At 47.2% G+C, this 20,062-nt stretch overlaps 1 protein-coding gene across 4 annotated transcripts in view; it reads right to left on the bottom strand.

The window, feature by feature from the left end:
- The window catches only part of PAXIP1 (PAX interacting protein 1), a 50,439-nt gene that overhangs the window by 1,646 nt on the left and 28,731 nt on the right, over positions 1 to 20,062 (bottom strand). For all 4 annotated transcript variants that reach the window (XM_055335267.1, XM_055335266.1, XM_055335268.1 and 1 more), the window contains 11 exons: positions 18,965 to 19,619; positions 18,416 to 18,510; positions 15,525 to 15,620; positions 14,482 to 14,619; positions 13,702 to 13,823; positions 13,130 to 13,314; positions 12,062 to 12,105; positions 10,135 to 10,205; positions 8,788 to 8,890; positions 7,649 to 7,817; positions 872 to 972 (listed from right to left, as the gene is read on the bottom strand). In XM_055335267.1, coding sequence (XP_055191242.1) covers positions 872 to 972; positions 7,649 to 7,817; positions 8,788 to 8,890; positions 10,135 to 10,205; positions 12,062 to 12,105; positions 13,130 to 13,314; positions 13,702 to 13,823; positions 14,482 to 14,619; positions 15,525 to 15,620; positions 18,416 to 18,510; positions 18,965 to 19,619 — 1,779 coding nt within the window. The remainder of the gene's footprint in view (positions 1 to 871; positions 973 to 7,648; positions 7,818 to 8,787; positions 8,891 to 10,134; positions 10,206 to 12,061; positions 12,106 to 13,129; positions 13,315 to 13,701; positions 13,824 to 14,481; positions 14,620 to 15,524; positions 15,621 to 18,415; positions 18,511 to 18,964; positions 19,620 to 20,062) is intronic.

The following is a 20,062-nucleotide window of genomic DNA, read 5'->3' as shown; positions in this document are numbered from 1 at the left end:
AATGTATAATTTCATGAAGTTACAGAAGTACCAGGCCCTGCAAGTTCCCATCGTGAGGTGGGCCTGGAGGGACCAAGGATGCCAATCTGAAAAAACTGAAGCATTTTCCTGTATCAGGTAAGGCTTGTGATTAGTAGAAGTACCTGGAACCTCTGCCCTAAGAGACATGAAGGATCCCGTGGTGTCGGCAAGGACGCTACATCATCCACCTCGTGTGTCAAGCGAGAGGTGGCTGAGAACCTGCATGACCTCTCTTCAATACCTGTGTGCTTCGTGGGCTCAGACCAGGAAATGATCCTGATGGTGGAGATCTAACTCTCCAATGCCTGTTCTCTGAAGTGCACCACAAAATACTATGTTTTAAACTGCTCATAGAAAAAGAACATTTAGAGAACTCAGACTATTTTAGGGAAGCTCCATCGTAACATTCTCATTTTCATTCCTAAGCTGGTTCCTTGAAAAGGGTAAAAGCAGAACGATACAAAAATTTTTTTCAAGCTGTTCTAACAAATATTTAAAAGTCTTCTGTCTTTAATTGTTTAAGTATACAATATTTTTCCAAGAATCCTCATTTTGCAGCTGAGCACACATTTAATGAGAAGAGCATGAAGTAGCAAAGATTTGTGAAAAGCAGAAAAATCAACCTAAGTGTCTCTTACCAATTAGATTATTCATAACACACTCCCTGAACACCCAGACACTTTGAGCGTGTCTAACAGAATGAAGGGCAGTGCTCTGGAGGCACGCTGGGCCTCCCCAGCAGAGACCTCCAGGAACACGACCAGCTCCCCGGGGCCAGTGTGTGCTACCCACTTAGTTACTGTCCCTCCCACTGTGCTATGTGTTGGCATACAGGGCAACTACACTTTACCTTGAAGAGGGGGGAGGTGTGCGCCCTTTTCAGGGACTCTTCCAGACTGAAAGAGAACAGCACTTCAGCTTCGGCATCTCGGAGGAGGTAGTTCTGCTCATCTGGAAAACAGAGCCACTGGGTCAGAAAAGTGCAGACTAGAGGAATACTGGGCACAGAGTTCCGCCCTAGAGGTCTCCCCACAGGTCAGGGGCATGTGTCGCTCACGGTTCACACTTCCCTGGGAACCTCAGAATACTGAGATCTCACACCCTCCCCCCTGAATACAGCCAGACAAAGGAAAGACAGACTGCCTTCTCTGCAGCATGTCTTAACCTCTGGGGTCATACACTCTTGGAAACAAATGGATGGAGAACCAGGGACCCTCTCCACTGCCACACCCTGCCACCAGTTCATGCGGTTTCAGGGAGTTCACAGTCCCAGCGCCACCAGCTCAGAAGCAGCATCACATCCACGTGTGTATGATGACCACAAGTCTCATCAATTAGACTCACTGAGCTGATAATCCATTACACTTTACAGATCTAACAAAAATATTCCTTTTAAATATATGAAAGTAGATAGCAACTCAGAATAGTTTCACTAAATCTTGAAGCCTTAGGAGAATTTTAATTCTGCTGAACAACCTTCTTTTCATAAAGCAATGAGGCTTTAAACATGTAAAAAACATTCTTAGCTCACAGGCCACAGTTTGCTGACCCTGAGCAATAAACAGCGAACGAAATTCTTAACTGCTAGAAATACAAGATCATTTGATCAGCCAGAGAAAGCTGCTGTTTTAAGTGAAAAAAATGTGTCTGAAAACAGAAATAAAAAATGAAAAGTAGTCACATGTGAAATATCTGAAATGTAAATTTCTAGGGCAACCATTTAGGCCCTCTCAACTGGTGAGGAGGCCCCAGGCACAGCTCTGACAGCTCCATCACAGAGGAGATGCTATGCTTGGCCTTTAACAAGGAACAGGGTTGCGTTATGTGCGTAGGAGTCTGTGGAAAGACTCAACATGAAAATGAAGCTTTTGCCAGCGGCACAATAGAAACAAGTATCCCAGAAAGTGATTATCTGTAAAATTGGTATGTAAAACTACATAAATTAGAGGTAAATACAAAACTATGCCTCTAGCACATCTTGAACAATTCAGTTCTGAAGCAGTGGGGGCCACGGTAGGGCTGGCACAGGCAGGCGAACGGATGGTGCCATGCTGGCGAGGCGGTGGTGGCTAACTTGGGAGACTGGTTGCACAGAGTTGCAATCCGATTCCTCGCTGGGGGGAGAAGGGGTTTACAGACATGGGGCAGAAAGACCAAGGGGACAGGCTGAAAGACCCTGAGGCCAGCCCCAACAGCTCTTGCCGTGCAAGAGGCAACAGTGTGCACATCAAGGACAGCACGACAACCACCCACCGAGAACACTGACAATGGAGGCCACACAAGGAAATGAGGAATCCAAGGACCAGTAACACTGCACGGTTTTCAAGTACTTCCCCATAAATGACATGTCACTGCAGAGGCCGGCATGTACCCCCTGCACCAGGGAGCACAGCACAAGCCCTGGCAGGAGCGGGGCTGTCCTGCCCCCAGTTGGGGGGCAAGGCGGCACGGGGGGAAGTGGGTACACCCACAGAGGGACGGTCTATAGAATAACCAGCCTAAGTGACAACGGAACACCAAGGACACGTGGCAGCCCCCTGCATGGTTCTGAACCAGACGCCCTGGCCTTGAGGGACACCCCTGGGACCATCAGGCAGAGCTGAATGAGGTCCGATGAGGAGACAGCAGCAGTGGCCCTGACTGATAGCTGTACCACAGCCATCAGTGTGTCCTTTCCCACAGGTAACACACACACATCGAGGTGTTCAGGGAGGATAGCGCATTGCTTTGGTAATGGACTCTTTCATGGTTCGGGAAAAAGCAGTAATTTGTACCATACTTGCAACTGTTTGGTAACCTGGTGATGCTTTCAAATAAGAAAAACGAGAAAGATTATGCTTAAAGATCGGTAAAGGGGATCCCTGGTTGGCTCGGCGGTTTAGCACCTGCCTTTGGCCCAGGGTGTGATCCTGGAGTCCCGGGATCAGGTTCCACATTGGGCTCCTGGCATGGGGGCCTGCTTCTCCCTCTGCCTGTGTCTCTGCCCCCCTCTCTCTCTGTGTCTATCATAAATAAATAAATAAAATCTTCAAAAAAAAAGATTGGTAAAATGCTAAAAGATGAGTAAAAGAAAGAAATGACTCTGAAAGCAAAAATTCAGACACTAACTACCAATCACACATTAAGGTAAATATTCTTTTTGAGAAATTAAAAAATAATCCAAAAGTGTAAACTTTTGGCAATACAAAGTATCTTTAAATGTGTATTAATAATAAATGATTTACATATACCAACAAACTGATCCTAAGGTTGAGATGGGAGGAGAGGACCCAGAACAGCCAACCCAACACCAAAGGACAAGAGCCGAGCTGGAGGACCGCTAGTGCCCGACTCACGTCAGTGCTGAGGAATCAAATGCATGTGGCACCGGCAAAAGAATCGAACGGGGAGAGAGCACCCAGAAAACCCACATAAACTACATATATGGGTCTTTAACAAAGGAACAAAGGCAGTACAACTGAGCAAAGATCATCTTTTCAACAACTGGTTGTCCACATGCGAAAAACTAAATCTAGACAGACACACCTGCACAGAAATTAAAATGGGGGGCCCCTGGGTGGCTCAGTAGCTTAAGCATCTGCCTTGGGCTCAGGTCATGATCCTGGGGTCCTGGTATCGAGCGCCACATCAGGCCCCTTCTGAGCAGGGAGTCTGCTTCTCCCTCTGCCCCCTTCCCCTGGCTCATGCTCTCTCATTCTATTTAAAAAATCTTTTAAAAAAATTAAAATGAGCACAGACCCAACTGTAAACTATAAAACTCCTAGAACATCGGAGAAAATCTAGATGACCCTAAATATGGCAAGGACTTTAGATACATCACGAGAAGCACAATCTATGGAAGAAATAATTGATAAGCTGGACTTCATTAAAATTAAAAACTTGTGTTCTGGGAAAACAGTGTTAGGAGAATGAGAAGATAAGCCACAGACTGGAAGAAAATGGTGGGAAAAGAAACATCTGATAAAGGACTGCTATTCAAAATATACAAAAAGTGTCCTTGAGATTTAATAATAAGAAAACAGCCCAATTTCAGAAAAGGGCAAAAGGGACGACTGGGTGGCTCAGTGGGTTAAGCGTCTGCCTTCGACTCAGGGTGTGATTCCGGGTCCTGGGATCGAGTCCTGCATTGGGCTCCTTGCACGGAGTCTGCTTCTCCCTCTGCCTGTGTCTCTCTGCCTCTGTGTGTGTCTCTCATGAATAAATAAAAAAAATCTTAAAAAGGGGGGGGGCAAAAAATCTGGACATGTCACCAGAAAAGAGAGATGGCAAATACACACATGAAAATATCCTCTGTGTCATTATCAAACTGCAAATTAAAGCAAAAATGAGATTACCACTCTACCACTGTTAAAATGGTGGAAATTTAAAACACTGGCAATACCACATGCAGCAAGGATGTGGAGCAATAGGCGCTCTCTTTCCTTGGTGCCGGGAGTGCAAAGTGGTACAGCAGACACAGAAGACAGCGTGGTGGATTCTCACCAAACTAAACGTGCCTTTACCACACACACAATCCAGCAATCACACCCCTTGGTACGGACTCAAAGGAGTTGAAAACTTACATCCACACAAAAGCTACATAAGAACAATGACAGTGGGATCCCTGGGTGGCGCAGCGGTTTGGCGCCTGCCTTTGGCCCAGGGCGCGATCCTGGAGACCCGGGATCGAATCCCACGTCGGGCTCCCGGTGCATGGAGCCTGCTTCTCCCTCTGCCTGTGTCTCTGCCTCTCTCCCTCTCTCTGTGACTATCATAAATAAATAAAAATTAAAAAAAAAAATTTAAAAAAAAAAAAAAAAAGAACAATGACAGTGACTGTATTCATAATTGTCAAAACTCAGAAGGAGCCAACATGCCCATCATTTGGTGACCAGATAAACTGTGGTCCAGGCAGACAGTGGAATGTTGCTCAACGCTATGAAGAAACCAGCTCTAAAGCTGTGAAAAGACAGAGGAAACCCAGGTGCATCTCACTAAATTGAGGAAGCCACTGTGAAAAGGCTATGGACTGAGTCCAACACCATGACACTCAGAAAAGGCAATTATTGTAAACTAGAAAAATTCTCTTAAATCCTGATATCTGGGGGGGTGGGGGGGTGTCAAATGTGAAATGTTTACTATTTACTATTTATTATTTACTATTTACTATTAAATGTTTACAACACGACTAAACCACCTTCTAACAGAGATCAATGGTTATGTCATAAACAAATGCAAGTCAGTCAACCAAAACTTCATGAAATATAAACTGCTATAAACTTTATAAACAGATAAAAAAAATCATGTTTCACAACCTGATAAATTAAGTAACTCAAATTTCAGTGAAGGAACAGACTGTCACATTTTAAATTTTATAGCGCTTCTACAAAATTGGGAGCTAATATATATGTTTATGGGAATTGTTCCTCTACAACTTTTTTCTTCTGCCTACATTGTTAGGTTTTGTATTTCACCAATATCTTTTTTTTTTTTTTAAGATTTTATTTACTTATTCATGAGAGACACACAGAGAGAGGCAGACACACAGGCAGAGGGAGAAGCAAGCTCCATGCAAGTAGCCTGATGTGGGACTGAATCCCAGGACTCCAGCATCACGCCCTGAGCCAAAGGCAGATGCTTAACTGCTGAGCCACGCAGGTGTCCCTCCAATATCTTTTAAGAACAAAAATTATTTTCAATTGAAAAAATTTTTAAGTATTAATATAGTTATCCTCATTATATGTGGATTTTACATTTGGAACCTCAAATCTGTATTTGTGGAGTTTTTGCAGTCACTTGCAGAAACACATAGCAGTGGCAAACCAGAGCCTCCAAATGCGTGCCCTTTCCCAGAAGACGTCTGCCTTCATTCAATATATACCGTAAGAAAGTTTCCTTTCTATGGTCTATTTAGTATTATTATTATTTTTTTACATTTTTATGCTTTTTGTTGGTGACTCTGTAGTTTCCAATGCCCCAGCATGGACTGTGGTGCTGCAGCGCCCCCCAGGGAAGAGGCCACGTTGTGCTGTATGGAGAAAGCACGAGTTATGACGGCTTCATTCAGCCACCAGTTATGCACAGCTGGCCCGGAGGCCAGTGTGAAGGAGGCAAGAATAGATTCTAACAGTGTCTTTAAACAGAGGTACACATAAAACAAGGTTTTACAGAGCCCTACAAGTGTAGATATTGATCAGTTGATAAAAATGTGACCAGGGTTTGCAGGAACCCAGCCCTGTGTTTCCTCTGAGAGCAATGGCTCAGTGTTCTAGAAGTTGGGGTCTGTGGCTACTCTGTAGAACAGAAGTACCACTAGAGTAATGAGAATTGACTATACTATTGTAATTGGAAATTTATTTTCATATAATGATTCTTTCCTATGATTGATTTTGATACAGAATCATGGAATTTTAAGTTTGGTTATAGCTTTGCTTATAGCTATGGTTTGTTATTATAAATAATATATATTTATAATAAGATAATTTTCTGAATCATACTTTCTCATCTGTATATTAGACTACATGAACTTTAAAATATATATACCTTTATTAATTGTTTTAAAGACTGAATTAGGTTTAAACACCAGTGGCCAAGAAAATAACATGGATCTGAAATACTTCAGTTTAACATTAACAACTATTTGTCCCTATTAGGGACAAATTAGGTTAGTTTTGTGGGTCAGAACAGTGCGAGGCCAGTGGGGACCTGGAGGGTCTGTGGGTCTGGTGGATGCATATCATCCCACTGCTCCAGGGGCAGCAACAAGGGGGGTGCGGCCTCTGGGGTACATGGCTGGCATAGAAATACGGGTGTGTGTGCCCTAATCAGAGGCTAGTGAGGTCACAGCCACAGGATGGGGGGAATGGAACACAGGGGAGCTAAGTCTCTGCACCACTGTGGTTGGGGCTTAAAAACCAAAACCAAGAAACCAGACTGAGATTGTAGTGAAGCTTGTCACAGGGCCAAACCCCTCTCTTCTCACTCCCCTCAGATTGGTGGCCAAGTGGGGGCTGAGCATGTGTATGTGGGGGTCACAGTGCCCTGGGAACACCCGCACACAGAAGGCACTGCCACTGCTGCTCACGCTAACTTACCTAACAAAGGTGTGTGTCAATTTTGGCCACGTAGTTTCTGTGGAGAAACAGACTGGACTCCCTATGTAGTAAAGTCTGAAAACACTTGAGGACACTGACAAAGGGAAAACCCTTCCTATGCTGTCTGTAAGCCTCACTGCCTAGAAGGAAGCCACTCTGAGGGCTCTGAACGGTGAGGGGTGGGCGATGGGAGGGAGACACACATCCCTCTGACGGAACCTGCCATCAGAACTGCACCAAGACACTCATGGACACCACTGTGTGGGAGAATCGCACTCTACAGCCAGTGTCCAAACAAAGTGCATTGACCAGGAAACAAAACAGCAGTGGCAGAGAGCTTATTTTCCCCTAACGCTGTCCAAATGACCACAACCTTTCCATTTCATAGTATGATGCAAAAATATCAAATTCCTTCCATGTCACAACCAGTTATTTGTCAATTCAATGGTGAGTTCTCAGGAAAAAAAGCAAACTAGATGTTTCTTGGGATGAAAATGGGGGGGGGGAGGTCAGTTTTTAGCATGAAAAACTAAGGCAGTGACACCACCACCTACCAATAAACTTCTGACACTTGAAACACTCCTCCAGCCACTCTGGGGTCACGATGTGCTTCACCACAGAGATGGCCGTCAGGAACTTCACGGTGCGCGTCACTTTGCTGGCGATGAGGTGTGTGCATTTCTGCGCGGACTCAGCAACCTCGCCCCCGAGAATGTAGAGCTTCTAAAGGCAGGAGCACAGAGCAGAGATGAGCGCAGGGGTACGGGCCACCCGACAGCGCGGCACAGACGGCACAACGGTGCCGACGGTACACGTGTCTGTAATAAAGTCCACACAAACCCCGATAAAAAGAGCACTTCTCCGTCAGACACCACATCCCTAACAGATAAAGTGCCCCAGAACCAGGCAGCACATCTCATGAAAGGTGTGAATGTGCCCAAGCTTATAGCTGAAACAGGTGCTGATGAAGCACAGTGACATACAGTCTCTGGTTTCACAGACTCCTAGCAGAGATGTGATGAGAAGACACGAACAAGTGAACAAGAGATCAGTGACTACACCCAATTGTAAAAGTAAAAAAATTAAAAATTGCACTAAACTTACAACAGCATTTGTAACTGTTTCTTTTCCTTTAAAAAACCGAAAGCACAACATACAAATCAAACACGATGCAGGCCAACTTGAAACCGCAATCCTCGCCCCGCCCTGCCCATGGGAAGCTGCTGTAGGACACATCTGTAAGGTCGCATTCCCACCTAGTATCCAAGCACACACAAACACAACTCCCCCCCGAGCCCTCCACCCTGTGGCCTGTGGCTTCTGTGGGAGACGCAGAGTGGCAGGCATACCCCCTACTCTGGGGGTTCTAGGATGATGGCACGCAAGCAGGCTTGCATGTTCACGTGACTATAAATATGGGTCTTGCTCTAATCACCAGTCATATTTTTCTATTAAAGCAAGTGTCTAAGTATAAAACTATAAAAAGCACAGAACAAGCTGAAGACTCATTAACAATTTCATGACCACTTGTTATTGTAAGAAATACAACTACTTTATAAACATACGCTGTAAAGACTACAGTAACAGGGTATTCCTGATTAAATGTTATTTTAATAAACTGCTATCCTAAAGCAAATAAACACAGAAAAGCACAAAGCTAAAGACCCTCAGAGAAAGCAGAATATAATTTTACCTTAATATATTGTTGGACTTGGACAGGCTCAAACCCCGTGAAAAGCACAAAAGGAGTCAATTCTGGTGTTAACTTTTTAGTGGGAGGTGGCAGATCTTCGATTCTATAAAATAAATAGAATAGAAAGGTGACTTTACTTAGAATAAAAATGTTCTTTAGCCAACAAGGGATTTTAATAGTTTTAACAACTGTCCAGAGCTTTAACCATGTGGGGATTTTTCTGTAAAGGAAAATGAGTGGTACCTGTCTTTTCTTCCCACCGTTTACACAGTCACCCCTTTTACCCAGCCAGCGTCCCGGGAGCTGCAGCCGAGTCTCACACGCCCTTTACTCACCCCCATCTTACACCAAAAGGCTCAAAACAAGCCATCTGACTTAAGCACACATTTTCAATTCAATCACTCAGTCTTTACATATCCTTACAATTTTCAATTCCTCTGAGCTTACATCTGAAATCATCCAAGTAAAATAATTTTTTAAAGTTTATTTGATTTGATTTTGAGCATCCAACTCTTGATTTCAGCTCAAGTCTTGATCCCGAGGCCATGAGATCACGCCTCAGGTCAGACTGTGCACCGGGCACAGAATCTGCTTAAGATTCTCCCTCTCCCTCTGCCCGTCCCACACTGCTCACGCTCGCTCTCTTAAAACTTTATAAAGTCACACAATTAGGATGCTACTGAATACTTCTGTAATTCACAGACTGTAATGTGGGGTGGAAGGAGTATGATGCAGAGCAGCGGAGAGATGAGAAGGTTGTGACTGCACAGGGCAGCCCAAGCAGGTAAACTGTGGTTTGCCAAGTCCAGCTCAGAAATAAGGGCTTTTCCAGACTCACGGATGAAGAAGAAAACTCCCTAGTTCAACTTGTATCTGCTGTGCCTTACTAATCACATAAGGCAGGACTTCATTACTGACCCATACTGGCCAACCAGGTTTTTAGCAGGTGAGACCAGTGCACCACATATGTCCTTCCAAAGGGGTCTTGGCCCCTGCCTACCTGAGCCACAGGGCATGCCCGGAGGGCACAGTCCCATACACAATGGCACAGCCAGCCCACCAAGGCCTTCCACCTGCTCTGCTACAGCAGCTATACTTTTACTGAGGTTCTGATAAGGTTTTGCTTTAAAAAATAAAATGAATAAAAATGAAAAGATTCTTTTTTTCTTTAATAAAAAAGAAGTACTTGTCTACCCACCTTTATATCCCAATCACAACAAAGTTGTGAAGCAATAAACAAATCCAATTTATTGTGAAATGTTCAGAAATTTCCCCAGTTGTGACCAGTTTCTAAAACAGCCCTGTAAACAATAACCAAGCACAAGAGACGTATGGGACCATTCATACCTGGCTCTTTTGGAAGAAGGCTGGATGTTGGTCACTTCATTCTGTTTCAGTTTGGGAGGTAGTCTCATACTCTGTAATTAAAATATCACTCACTTTAATCACTCTCACAAGTAACACGGGAGCTTCCAAGAGATTTATGTGTCCCATAACCAACCCCTCTCCTACATAATTCATGCTCTCCACTGCATCAAAACCAGCATTAGCCCAGAAGAGTGACAAGGAAGTCTCCATCCAGGAGCAGGAGGGCTTTCTAGAACCTCTGTGTACCTCTCAGCCTGCCTTCCAGGCTCCCCAAGCCTCCCGGTCCTCAGATGCCCTGAGGAGGTCTCCGTCTCCCCCACCCCCCCCCATGCTGCACATGCAGTCCTCCACCTTCAATACTGCATGGCAGTTTTTACTTCCAATATGTCTTGTGTCCCACTTTGGAATTTGGAAAACATTCTCACTGCAGTTACATTCCCTGGAAAACGACTACTCCTCAAGCAGAAATCCTGCCTATGGCGGTTCACACTGGGCAGATGAGCAACACTGCTGAGCACAGGACCAGGTGCCGCAGGGTAGCTTTCCCAGAACTTCTTCCAGAAGACACTGTGTCTATTTTACTGTGTGAAACCACTACCTATCTTATTAACTGACCTTAACACTTTCTAAACACAGCTGCTGTATATAGAAGACCACAACAGAAGTCTCTACAGAAAACACCTGGGACCTCCTCGCCCAGTCACACATGGGACCAGGCTCTACTTTCTCTCACTGCTACTGTGACAAGGAGACCACCCTCGGCTCTCTGCAGCCAGCAAGCACTCGCAAGTGTCCACATCACGTGTCAGCAACAAGAAACCCAGAGCTCTGTAATTGCTGACACAGAGCCACAGAGAAAGAGGGGTCTGGGAAGGGAAGAACTCATGACCACGTTCCCAGCCTCACCTTAAAAGCCACTCAACATTTCTTTCCTCCAAAGGAATTAGGAGAATATTGGCTTTTGCTGATGTGTCAGGGCTGGTCATGTTTTATTAAAATCATAATTATGAGTTTAAGCAAAGAAAAACAAACCCATGTGAGCACATGATCATGAGCATGAAGGAAAGAGACTGTGATGATCATCAGCGGCTTCCAGGTTAGATATGGAAAACAGCCGGGCAAGCCCTCAATCAGCACAGGCTGAGACGCTACTAGGGAATCCTGACAGGAGCCCTCTCCTCAGTTGGTGTTTAGGGGACACAAACCCTCAATCTCCTCTGTAGCTCTCATGGATGCACTGAACATCAGTGGGCACGTGATACAGAAGTCCATTACTGAAACAACCCAGGTGGGTACATATGGTAACAGGCACGAAGCCCTACTACCACCAACAACGAAACCATAGCTGCCCTCATGGTGGCAGGAGCATCAGCAGTAACCGTGAGCAGGAGACATGTTCTATAGTGTGACATTACTGAGCTGTGACACGGAAACACACCAGAAAATACAATGCACGTGCCACCATCAGAGATGGCCCCCAGCTACACAGCATCTGCCAGCACTCACACCTGCTCCTAGTCCTCAATCAGAGACATCCCCGACCTGGCCAGGCCACCTCATCTCCTCTGCAGCCCAGAATGAGTCGGAGCTGCTAGGGCTGCTTTCAGGGCTCCCAGCCCGCACAGGTGACAGAGACAAGGTGGGCACTTGTCCTACTTCCTCCTCCACTCTCTGCTCTGAAGCCAACCGAGCTTCTCTGTGTGTAAGTACCAACGAGGGACAATACCATCAACTGAGGGGGGAAAGACCCAAGGTGTGCTAAACACTTTATGAGAAGCGAGAAGATACAACTTCATTTGCTATGCTGACAAGTTGAAGAGTTTTTAACTGACAAATACAAATCTATACCCACTGCGTGTTTCTAAGGTGTGACAGCCTAAGCGACTGGGCCAAAGACTCAACCTACCATCAGTAACTCTGCCGACACCTTCAGTGGGACTCTCCAAGCATCTAGAGAGAGAAACAAGTTATTTTTACAACAACACACTGTTGAATTGGAAAAGCCTGTTTGTGAAACCCTTTTCTGGGGTTAGCCTTTGACACATAGGTGGCCTCATGGGCATTTATCAAGGATGCATATAAAGACTGTGCTGATGCTTCCAGTATAAGGGCAGGTGAGGAAGTGCAGCAAGCAGCTCTGGGGCTGTGCTCAGGGGGTTCAGTACCCGGCATCCTCTAGACAAGGAGCATAGTGACAGGGGCCTAAAGCAAAGCTGTTCCATGGCCCAGTCTGGGGGCCACCGGCCATGTCTGGGAGCCACAATCCCCTGTGGCAACAGGAGCCCAGCATGAAGGACACAGCACGTCCCCCCTGCCCCCCACAACAGCCGAACTAAATGCTTTGGGGAAGGACGATGAGTCTTTGCAATGCTTTCATTTCAAAACCAAAGGCAGATGGGCACATATGTCCCAGGGAGGGAGATTATGGCTCAAAATGAAGAAATTTCTCATGATCAAAGCCATCCAAAAATCCAGCTGAATGAGCTTTTAAAAAGCAAGCATATGAAAGCAAAGCCTGAATGATCATTTCCTTGGGTGCGTTCACTTAAGCATGTGCAGCAGAACCAAGTGCTGTAACGGACTCCAGGAGCAGGAGGCCACAGTCCAGGAGCAGCAACAGACATGCACATGCCTGCCTAAGGTCCGGCAAGGGCAAGGGGAGGAGTTGGGGTGCTCACTTACAAGGGAAGGAGAGAAAGCAGGGCACATTCCATGGGGTGGGAGAGAAGCGCAAGCTGGCTGAAGAGATAACAGTGCTCCTCCCAGCTGTAAGCATCTACTATAAAGGCAAACAAGCACAGCAAACCAGAAGGAACCCCTGCGCAGGGTGGAGTAGAAGGGGGTGAGGAGACAGGAAATGATGTCAATTACAAACAATGGGAAAGCTAGTGCCACGACCATGCCTCAGGTCAGAAAGAAACGGCAGGAGCATGTGTAACCCTCTTCGTCTGACAGCCCGTGAAACTCCACTTACCCAGAAGATTTAAAACCAGATGCTGCGTCGGGGCAAATGGCTCCTGCAGATTGAACGCCGTGTAGCGGCCGTAGTGCACCTGCCTCAGCGCCTCGAAGTTCCCCAGGAGTATGTCGCCAAGCCACTGGGCATTCACACAGGGTATCCTCCACTCCTTGGCTTTTTCATACTTTAAACCAATTGGTCTTTTTTTTTTTTAAAGAAAAAAGATTTTTTTTAAATGTTAGACTTGTCTATTGTTCAAAATAATGTTTATTTTCAACAACATAGAAATACCAGGGGTATCTTAGCACAGGTGATGATAACCTCCGGCTGGTCATTTCAGGACACGTCCCAGGGCTCCTGCTGGGTCACCAGGTCATCCACTACTTCAAAAGGTTTACCTTATTCCCACTACCTAATTAGTTCTCATCTCCCTAATTCATCTAATTTCCTTCCAGTGTTTTATAGATACTTCTGCTCTCACTGCCCTTGTTCTAAAAGACATCGATTTGCTAACTCCCAGCAGAGCCAGGCTGTGCTCAGAAATGCAAGAAGGCAGTTCGCCATGGGAATCCCAGAGCCGCACTTACTCTTTGCAGATGAGCACCGTGTTGCTGCGGCACAGGTAGCCTGTGTACTTGGCGCCCGCCAGGCAAGCCATTAGCTTCAGGTCGTCTCTGTCACTGTCGACAAATCCAGTCACAGAAATAATCTAAGCACAAAGAGAGCAAATAAGGCCAAAACGCAGCAGTGATCTAACCCGCAAACACCCCCTTCTCTGGGCCTGCTTTATGCGCATGTATTTTCAGCCTCCACTGGACATTTCTGCACAGAGGCCGTAACGCCACTCCGATGAGCGTCAAAATCGGCACTTTGTGGTAAATAGGGTTCATGTGGAGCCATCAGAGGGAGAGCTGGGAATCAGAACACCAACTATGGGAATGCCTCTCTTGTGTTAACAGGACACTGTTCAGATCATTCTAACAAAACTGTTTTACTAAGCATGTAAACACTCAGCCAGTTCTTCATTCTCACTGATGCCAATTTTGAGAATGTCTGAGTGAGAACCTACAACTATGAATCAGGTCCTGCCTGCAGGGGCCACTCCCGGTGCAAGGCGCCCGCTTTACTTTTGGATTTTAAGTAGTGTTACAGATTTGAGAGACGTGGTTAAATTCTGCTCCACAGGAAACTGCCGGTTTGAAGGAACACAAGAAGTGAGGTACTGGCGCCACTCGGGCCCTCTGGAGCCGGGGCCAGGGGTAGTGCACCGGGACCGGTACCCTGGGGCCCACGTGGGAGACAAAGGCAGTGTGGGGCCACTTTGCGGGAGGAGGAGAACGAGCACGAAGCAGAGGGGTGTCCCTTACGTGCTGGGAGCATGGCTTTCCTCCGGGGGGGAATGCCACCGGGAAATGCAGGGCACGGTGAGGCGGCACCAGTTTCTTCTTCTTCAAGACCGTGTTCAGCCAGTGCGCAGTGACACATCTCTTCCTCTCCCTGATCGCCTACCAAACACAAAATCACAGGTTTTGCTGTGCCGGGGTGTTTGCAGCTGCAGGATTAAATACCCAGTTGTCAGGCTGTATAACTACAGTGACACCTTTACAGAAGCCCCATGGGGATCACGTGATACAGAGCACCCGATTTACCTAAGTGACAACACAAGAGCAGGCTGACTTCCACACAACTAGGAATGTGGCCACCTACACACCAATAGCCTGTGACAGGGACCAAAGCAACATTTTACAATGGCCTCCAAAATAACTTCAATTGTGGCATGAGAAGTCTATGATCACCAAATTAACATTTCCCTTCAGAACACAGAAGCCCCAATGAGAACAAGTTCAGAAAAAATATATTTACCCACTTAAAATTAACCACAGAGAGAAAAAATAAAACCGTCACGAGCATGGCCACATTTTTAGTTAGAAAGGGGATCCAGTATATGGTTACTGTGTTTAAGAGGAGTTTGTGGGAGGCCATTCACCACACACCTACTGACCGCGGTCTATGCACCAATAACCACATTGTCAGGAAAGGAGAAGAGATGGCACTTCAGGGGACGGACAAGGGGACCGTGCCCCAGGGGGCGTTACAGACGTTCAGTCCAGCCCTGCGTACATAGCCCCACAATAGTGGGAAATCCTGCAACCACCCCCCATTCAGTCAGTGCAGCTTTGAAGCGAGCCAAAGGCCTGTGTCCTTTCCTTAACACTACCAGGGGTGTCCTGCACTTTCTCCATCCACAAACATATCCGTCCCACCAAAGACTGATAAAAATTACTAAGAAGGCACTTCCCTACTTTTAGAGGTAGAAAAAAGTTCCTCTCCAGACACCAGTCTCTAGAATCCTTAGACAGTCTGTAAAAAGGGACATTGCTGCAGTAGCAGCTGAGGCCACACTACGCACCTGTGCATACATACTGCTGACCTGACTCTCACACAGAAGGTGTGTACACCGGCTTGAGAATGTAGGGTCCACAGCGCCGCCATGCATCTGGATTATCTGGACACACACAAGACCCAAAGTCGTAATCAACTTCATGGACTCAGGAGAACAGAGCAGAATTATTATTTCAGATTAGACTGCTATCAAACAAGTCCACTGTTTATTTTTTACAGTGTATTTCACCAAAGTGTAATATGTGTATATGTTGGTTGTATTTACCAGGTTTTCTACCCAGCACCATGAAATAAAAATGAACTCCAGCACTCATTTAATCTGAATTTCCAGAAGGAAAGAGAAGAGAAACACAATGTTCTCTTTCTGAAACTGGGTTTTCTCCACCTGGCACTGCTGATGTCTTAGACCACCTGAAGCTGTGCTGTGAACTGGCCGCGCTGCTGACTGTACCCATTAGACACCAGCAACACCCACCCCCCAACATGTGACAACTAGAACCATCCTCACACATGGCCAAACATGCCCTGGCAGGCAGAGCAACCCTGGTTAAGGGCCGTTATTAAAAGGAAAGAAGAAAAAGCAGTATGAAGTTAGTGACTACTGAGAAGTGGCATTTCATGGTGATCATGAGCTGGGGGAGGGCCTACCCCAGGTCTGACCATGGGCATTACGTGCAGGCCAGCGCTGCTGAGAGTCCAAACAACTATGCACCGCAAGAGAGAGACCTGCATTATGATAAAATTTCTGCCCACAAAACCATCCTGCTTCATTTACTTTTTAAATTCAGTTATTATAGCAGTTCGTCTACAGTTTCATAAGGCGTGACAGAAACACCCACTTCCCATTCCACTGGTTCTCGCTCCCCAGCAGAAGCCACACCGCGCTCCTGCCATGTCTTCTGGAAAATCACTAATGTAGCCTACCTGCTCCGCATCTCCTGACCTCCTACCGCCTGGAACACTCCTGCCCCCAGCCTTCCTCATTTGGCCACATCACCATTCTTGTTGGAGTGAGTCTCTGGGATTTAATTCCCCGAAGCTCGGCCACCGGGTCGACCACTGTACGCGCCCCTCCCCAAGGCTAGTCCTTGGCCAAACTCCCTCCCTCCCGCCTCTTCTTCCCTTCCTGAGTATCTCTAGGTCACTCTCAAACTGTACAAAGAAGGACATCGTGGTGGTTAAAACACTGCCCACAAATCCCCAGGTGCACCTCCCTTCAGAGCTGAGCCCGGGCCCCTCGCCTGGGAACCTGCTGGCCCAACAGACTATGATGGAGTGACTACGTGCGGCTTCTAAAGACAGTCATGAGACACACGGTGGCTTCCTCCTTGCTCTGCCTTAGGTCCCGCACCCTGGGAGAACCCAGGGCTACCCCAGGCCTAGGGAGGGGCCTGTGCAGTGAGGCCTAGAGGCCCCCTCCACCCGCTGACAGCACCTCAGCAGAGAGCCTGAACCCAGCCACCCTGTGGCACCACCGGCCATGTCTCCCACCCATGAGGGAACAGCAAGGTGACAGGTGTTGCTGCTCCAAATCACTAAGGTGCAGCAGACGGTATGTCACCGATCGGTATGTCACCGATCAAGCACACCGAGAGGCCTGGCAGCACCGTCTCTACCTTGTGCTGCCCCTGGAGACCACTCTTCCTGCTCCAGCTGAGGCTGGCTCCTCCCCACACTCACTTTCATATCTGTTTGGCACCTCCCTCCACTCTTGGCCTAACACTTCCCTTCCTGTCTTTGCGCAGAGGGAGGGCTGATGGTGGAAGTCCGAGGACACCGCCCTTTCCAGCGCCATGCGTCACACAGACTGGACATGCCATTTTCGGCCAGCGTCACTTTCTTAAGAACTCTGAAGACACCACTTGATTACTTCCAGCTGCCCATGCGGCACCTGACTCATGACACCCTCCTGGCCCCAAGCTCTGAGGCCCCTGGCCCGAGACTGGCCCTCGTGCTGCGTTCAGCCAAAGGATGATATTCTGTCTTACAGCTCTCCTTGTACCGGCCATCCTGCCTCCTCATACCCTGGACAGACGGCTATTTCTCCAACTGATACACAGTTTTCTCAATCTTGTACATTCATCAACGTCCCGTGTCTTACCGAATGCTTGGCACAGAGCAGGGTTTGAACAACAGGAACACTCAGAGGGAAGCACATTCAAAGTATGCTGGAAACATACTTAAACTCATTTTCTTTTAAATTTGAGTCTGTTTTGATTTGTGACACTGAAGAGCAAAGTATTTTTTTCTCCTTTTCTTTAAAGGCCACCATACAAAATAAGCAATACAGGGACTACAGTTCACAACTAGAGACCTTCCCAGCTGGAGTCTCTAAGATTTTCCAGCACTTGCCTTTAGAGACAGAAATGATGAAGGCACATGGAAGCTGACGGTTCCTATTCCAGGGCACCAAAATCCTGGTCTTACTCTTACATCCCCAGTTACATACAGATAGCTTGTACCCCTTTGAATCTGAACTGAAAAAATCTGAAGAATGATAAAGTCCAACATTTCCCCTTACAGCTAAACCAATAATGAAGCTCAAAAAAGTGGTTTGCCTAAGGTCACAGAGAATATGAATAAGAATGCCCATAATACGGACGTCTGGGTGGCTCAGCGGTTGAAAGTCTGCCCTGGGTTCAGGGCATGATCCCGGGGTCCTGGGATCAAGTCCCACATCGGGCTCCCCACAGGGATCGTCTGCCTCTCCCTCTGCCTGTGTCTCTGCCTCTCTCTGTGTGTCTCTCATGAATAAATAAAATCTTAAAAAACTGAATGCCCATAATACATTCAAAACACAGATGTGCATGTGTCAGGGCAGCCAAGTGAATGAAGTTCAAGTTATATTCGGAGAGGAGAGTCTTCAGGACAAAGTTTACTTCTTTAAGCACGACTCACCCTTTTCCAGGTGGCCAGCAGCTGCTTATCAGACATCTGCTCTGGATAATCCGCAATCGCAAACACACATCCCAGTAAGAAGCCTTCTTCTGGAACTGGCACAAATTATACAAGAAAAGTAAAACCCCATGAATATGTGGACGTGCACAAAAACTAAAGTGTTCATTCTGCCGAGTTTAATCTGAATCTATGAAGTGAATCACTCTTGACCAGGACACATCCACCAGCAGCCTGAGTACTACACTGGAAAGACTGCTAGGAATACATTAGCTGGACTGTCTATATTCACAACTAAAAATGAAACCAACAGAGTTAATGTCTGTGTCAGCCCTCGGGACAACTCTCCTCCTGGAGGACACTGACCTGTACTTCGAGGGGGATGCCGTCCCCAGCTGCAGAGACCATACACCTCCTCCACTGTTATAACCAAGTCCTTCATTGGGTGCAAGATTCTGATGTGAATCCTCACCCCATGCTCAAACCCGCTCTCTCAGCATTTAAAGAAGTACGAGACTTTCAGGAAAGGCAGATAAATTCCACACAACTCACTTTCTACTGCTGGGTCGTGTCCGAAGAGCTGGAGCTGTGGTTGCTGTGGGGGCTGTAGGGGTTGCTGGGGCTGGTGCTGCTGCGGAGGCTGCTGAAGGGGCTGCTGCAGAGGCTGGTGCTGGGGCTGTGGGGGCTGTGCCTGGTGTGGCAGGGGCTGGGGTGTCTGGCTCTGCACGTGCTGCTGCTGCTGCTGCTGCAGACGCTGAAGCTGTTGTTGCTGCAGTAGGCTGTGCTGCTGGAGCTGTGCCAGCTGCTGCTGCTGGAGCTGGTGCTGCTGGAGCTGGTGCAGCTGCTGCTGCAGGGCATGCTGCTGCTGTGGTTGCAGGGGCTGCAGGGGCTGCTGGGGCCGGTGCAGGGGCTGTTGGGGGAAGGGCAGCGGCTGTGGGGGGAAGGGGTGTGGCTGCTGCTGAGGGTAAGGCTGCTGGGAGATCTGTGGCTGCGGTTGGAGCTGCAGGAGCTGCTGGGTGGGAAGGTGCAGCACTGGATGCGGTGGCGGTGGGGGCGGTGGTGGCTGTGGTGGCTGCTGTGGCAGGTGTGGCTCCGGAGCCACCTTCACCTGGCTGAACAGCACTGCGTTGGCATTCGCGTGGCCCTGCTGGCTGTGATTCACCTGCTGCTCTAAGTTTTTTGTAGGTGCAGAAAGGGACTGTAAGATCTAAAAAACAAAAATTAGGCAAAATCATCAGCAATCATTACTGAAATGTACTAACGTTCCCTTAATTGAGAGAATATGAGCATCTCCCACATTCCCTTAATGTTTAAAGAAATAGGAAGCACCAAACTACAAGCTTCAAAAACAATACAGCATTTTATATTTACGAAAGCATCACCAACTTCAATAACGTGAATTCCTATTTTGAGACCACCAAAACTTGAAAAAGAAGTAAAATAGAATAAGCTCATGACTTAGTACAAACATCACATGGCTGATGTGTTTTCTAGAGCACAGTGACAGGGCTGCCCCAAAAAAGGGGAGAAAAAACAAAGGCATCCTACTTACTCCGGGGGCCTTGAGTGGGAGTCCGGGCACCGCCGTGCAACGTGAAGTGCACAGGGCCTCACCAGGACCCTTTCCCCATCTGCAACATTCCACAGACT

This window comes from Nyctereutes procyonoides, unplaced genomic scaffold (assembly GCF_905146905.1).
Source record: "Nyctereutes procyonoides isolate TBG_1078 unplaced genomic scaffold, NYPRO_anot_genome, whole genome shotgun sequence".
Taxonomy (NCBI): Eukaryota; Metazoa; Chordata; class Mammalia; order Carnivora; family Canidae; genus Nyctereutes; species Nyctereutes procyonoides.
This window is presented reverse-complemented; position numbering and strand designations above follow the sequence as displayed.